General features: G+C 37.7%; 1 protein-coding gene across 1 annotated transcript in view; it reads left to right on the top strand.

Moving 5' to 3' along the window:
• CNOT11 (CCR4-NOT transcription complex subunit 11) overlaps positions 1-4,124 on the top strand; it is a 6,615-nt gene extending 2,491 nt beyond the window's left edge. Inside the window, exons 3-5 of the mRNA XM_010162416.1 lie at positions 2,207-2,359; positions 2,922-3,124; positions 3,912-4,124. Of these exons, the coding sequence (XP_010160718.1) occupies positions 2,207-2,359; positions 2,922-3,124; positions 3,912-4,118 (563 nt within the window). The 3' untranslated portion in view covers positions 4,119-4,124. The remainder of the gene's footprint in view (positions 1-2,206; positions 2,360-2,921; positions 3,125-3,911) is intronic.
• Positions 4,125-4,334: the final 210 nt, after the last annotated feature.

The following is a 4,334-nucleotide window of genomic DNA, read 5'->3' as shown; positions in this document are numbered from 1 at the left end:
TAGAACCTGCTTTGTTCTCTTCACACTTTGGTCTACAGAATGTTTGTTCAAGCCTCGGTCTCTCCCTATAACTTGGTTTTGATGATCAGGTGTGTTGCCCTATCAAAAATGTCACTTTCTCCTAGTTCCAGGGATGGGTCTTCTGGCAAAGTGCTCCCAACTGTTTGTCTGCTAACCCTTATCTGATCTAAAAGTAATTGACCTGTATTAAAGTAGTTTGTAATACATTGTAGAGTTTTCCTATAGGAATCAAAAGAAGTTTCTTTTACCTGTAAAAAGAAAGAAAAAAAAAAAAAAAAAAAAGTAGCCCCATTAGGGAACCGAAGTGACGGTTTTCAGATTAATTTTTTTAAATTTAAATGTCTTGGTTCAAGATGCTGTGTTCTTTCCTGCTAAATCAGCATGTTAGAATTCTTGCTTCTGCTTACCTGGAACTGTTGATGTAGCCCTAATTCTTGAAGCAGTGAGTGCATATAACTAGGGATTCATGCAGGCTTCTTGAAATCAGTGAATTGAAGGACTGTATCTTAAACTTTTATATTTCTAATTAAGCATCATTAATCAATTGAGATTATGGGGATGAAACCAAATTTACTTCTACCAACTGATAGATTGAAATTCTAGACTATAAATAAAAAGACTGAAAAAAGACACCCAATATATATATTTCCCGCCCCCCCCCCAGAACTTAATTTGTTAAATCAACCCTTTTGTTCAGTGACTAAATGAGAATACTGACAAGCTGGAATTTGAAACAGTTTATAAAGTCGAAGACATGTTTTATAAACCAGCTCATTTGGACTTTGACTTTAAAATTGTTTTTTTGAAAGTAACTAAAAGGGATGCTAATTGTTGCCTGTAACAGAAAAACATACTCTGCTGTGCTACTTCAGTGAGCATATATTCCAGTGTTTCCATGATCTGAAATAATTGGATAAAGTAGGACAGAAAGCCAGAAAATAAACTTGCAATGAGTGGTGCTTTGTTTTGAGGATCCTTTTGTCTCTCAGTTTCAGTGTCTTTTGTGGATTTGGTTGGACTCGTGTCAAATGGAGTTCACAGGTGTGGGTAGCTGGGGAGGGACACGTGGTGCACAAAGAGGAGCAAACACACTTTGCTCAGAAGTGATAGGGACAGTACAGTACATCTGACAGCACTACACTTGATTAGTCAGGAAAAAGAGTGGTGTTTAGTTTCATGTGGAACTTTTCAAGGGAAAAAATATTTCAAGAGTGGTACCAACAATATTGGATGTCAGAATACCTAGGGCTTAATCTGTTGATTAATGTTCTCTGAAAAAGAAAGTGGGGGGGAAAGAATGTCAGGTGCTGTTCTGTAATGTTTTTTTTTCCAATTTTTGTCTGGTTTGGGGTTTTTTTTTGCCAAAGCAATGGAAAACATAATCTCTCAAAATAATACAGAGACTGTAGATCAGCCATTGAGTCTTCAGATACAGAAGAATGATAGATTGTGACGGAAGAACACCTACAAATCTGGCAATGAGAGTATTGAGGCCCATGGTTTCTTTTTGGCCAGTTTCTTCGAGTCTTCAGCTGTATATACTAAACTTGACGTTATTTTTACATAACTTGTTTATGTTCTGTAATTTGGCCCTTAAAGTGACGCTTTCAGGTCCTCTCAGGTTTGCTTTAATGGTGATGTACATAGAATCACATAACAATTAAACTCCATTTTTTCCACACAAGCACTTCCTGTAGCTCAGCAGCGAATGCAAAAGTAGCTTACACAATGCCACTGAAATGTGGTGGAGAAATTTAAATAGCTGACTTCAGGTCTGGTATGACCATTATTGTTGTGGAGCCTCTAAATGTATCAGTGTAGATTTTTCACTTCTCTACTCTGAGAAGAAGTGATTGCAAAACTTCACAGATATAGCATGTGAACTCTTTCAGGAGTAATGTGTGAATCTACTAATATGCCTTTAGATGCAGATTACATCAGTTATTTAAAATCAAGACTATGTTTCAGATTTATTTCTATTTCTTCTTTGTTCTTGCTGTGTGCCTCTATCCCTTGCCTGTCAGCAGGCACTCTGCCTGACTCAGTACTAAATTTCATGGTGATGTTACCTGGCTTTTTTTAAAGCTAGATCTTCTCTAAAGCTGATTGTTTCCTACTATTTTAGTATTCCAGGCATCTCTGTTTCAATTTTATGCTTTAATATTATGGACTGGCCTTCTTTCAGAACGTCAGTCCGAGTTGCCAACACAGAGCAAGGCCAGCTTCCCCAGCATTCTCAGCGATCCTGACCCAGATTCCTCCAACTCCGGTTTTGACAGCTCTGTTGCCTCCCAGATCACTGAAGCCTTAGTGAGTGGACCAAAACCTCCTATAGAAAGTATGTGCATTTTCACATCATTGTTTCTGTAACTCATGACATGCTGTATTGGGATACTTCTCCAGATGAAATGTAAAGTAATTCAGAAGTATTTTTCAAGGTATGAAATGGGAATGAAGATGAATGAAACAGACAAAACCGTGTCAGGCTGTCTCCAGATCAGACTCCACGGTGTTAGCAGTTCCAGGCTTTTAAAAATCTGAGCCTGTCTTCAAGCTGTTACCAGTGTCATCTGTTGCCCCTCAGATCTTGGTGTCCCCTACACGAAAATCTGCACTGACTGTTAACACCTTCCAAGGAAGCAGTTACTGTGGAAGTTAAAAGGTCAATGGTACAATCGAAAACTTAGCGATGAGAGGAAAAAGACTGATGTAACAGCCTCGTTAGAAATCAGGAATAATGTTTGTCTAGGAAGCAAATAATATTATAATCCTGTTCTCAGTGTTAAAATAGTTAGAACAGCTTAAAGAAATGAGGGCTTCAGGGTTTTTCTTTTTGTACTGATAGAAAACTGAATACCTGGAGCTTAATTAAAAAACATTTTGCCTTGTTGCCTTTTTAGGTCACTTTCGACCAGAGTTTATTCGACCACCACCTCCACTCCATATATGTGAGGATGAATTGGCCTGGTTAAATCCAATAGAGCCAGATCACACAATTCAGTGGGATAAGTCAATGTGTGTTAAGAACAGCACTGGAGTTGAGATAAAAAGAATCATGGCAAAAGCTTTTAAAAGTCCCTTGACTTCCCCACAGCAAACACAGGTAAGTTTCATCTACTTTTCTGTGTAAAATGATTTTCTAACAAGCTGTCTGTTAACTCATGTATTTAAGAAAACTTGGATCACTTCAATTGATGTGTGTTTGGATTCAGGAAACTCCAAGTACTTTAAATTGTAACAACCCAAGAGTTTTGGCTTGGGCTTGTATGAATAAGGAAGAATTCTTTAAACTTCATAGCACTGACTGGACATAGTTTCATTTGATCAATAAATGGCACTCATATTTTTCTGCATGGAAAAATCTTCTTGTAACAAAGTTCCTGCTTCTGTGGAAGCTTTTGGTAGGTAATTATTTCAGAAATGACAACACAGATTGGTTTTTTGTTTGTTTTTTTTCTTCCCTCAATTTGCTAGTGCTACTCTGGATTTTAGTGGGCTTTATCATTATGCTAGCACTATAAAACATCCTCTAGTTGCAGAACTTTTTCTGACAGCAGTGAACTTGAAATTGAGGTTTCTTTCTGCTGGACAGGAAACTAAAGAAGGCTGAAACTTGTTTTTTTTTTTTCCCTCCCTTCCTTGCCACCTACTGATGAAAGACTACTAAATGCCTCATTAAAGGTTTTACAGGCACAGTTGCTGTTACATAGAAAGTTTAAAGTATACCTTCAGTGTCTTTCAAGTAGAGGTGCCTCAGTCTAAAGAGTTATCATTCTCCTGTAGCTTAGATGCATTATAGCAGTTTCTTCAAGCAGTAATGTGGATAATTAAGAAAAAAACAAAACCAAACAAACCCCTGAGTCTTTTTTCCTTCCTTCCTTCCCTCACAGCTCCTTGGAGAACTGGAAAAGGACCCCAAGCTTGTTTACCATATTGGTCTCACTCCTGCCAAATTGCCAGACCTGGTTGAGAACAATCCTTTAGTAGCTATAGAAATGTTGCTGAAGCTGATGCAGTCTAGTCAGATAACAGAGTATTTTTCTGTCTTGGTCAACATGGACATGTCCTTACATTCAATGGAAGTTGTAAATCGGTGAGTACTGTCTTAAATCTGAGAAGGGTTCCTTCAGTATGTAAAATAACTGGATAGTTACTAAGCGATTCTGAGGCTGGCCAAAGGGCTGTGTTTGGATGCATTCCAAAGACTATCAAAAGTACAGGAATTGCAGAAATGACCAGTCAGATTACAGTAAAGGAAAAGAGTATCAAACTGTCATTCCCTTTTTTCTATGTTGGTCATGTTATTTAGGTTT

This window comes from Antrostomus carolinensis, unplaced genomic scaffold (genome assembly GCF_000700745.2).
Source record: "Antrostomus carolinensis isolate BGI_N321 unplaced genomic scaffold, ASM70074v2 scaffold40052, whole genome shotgun sequence".
Classification (NCBI taxonomy): Eukaryota; Metazoa; Chordata; class Aves; order Caprimulgiformes; family Caprimulgidae; genus Antrostomus; species Antrostomus carolinensis.
The sequence above is the reverse complement of the archived record's forward strand: the minus strand, read 5'-3'. Positions and strand labels throughout refer to the sequence as shown.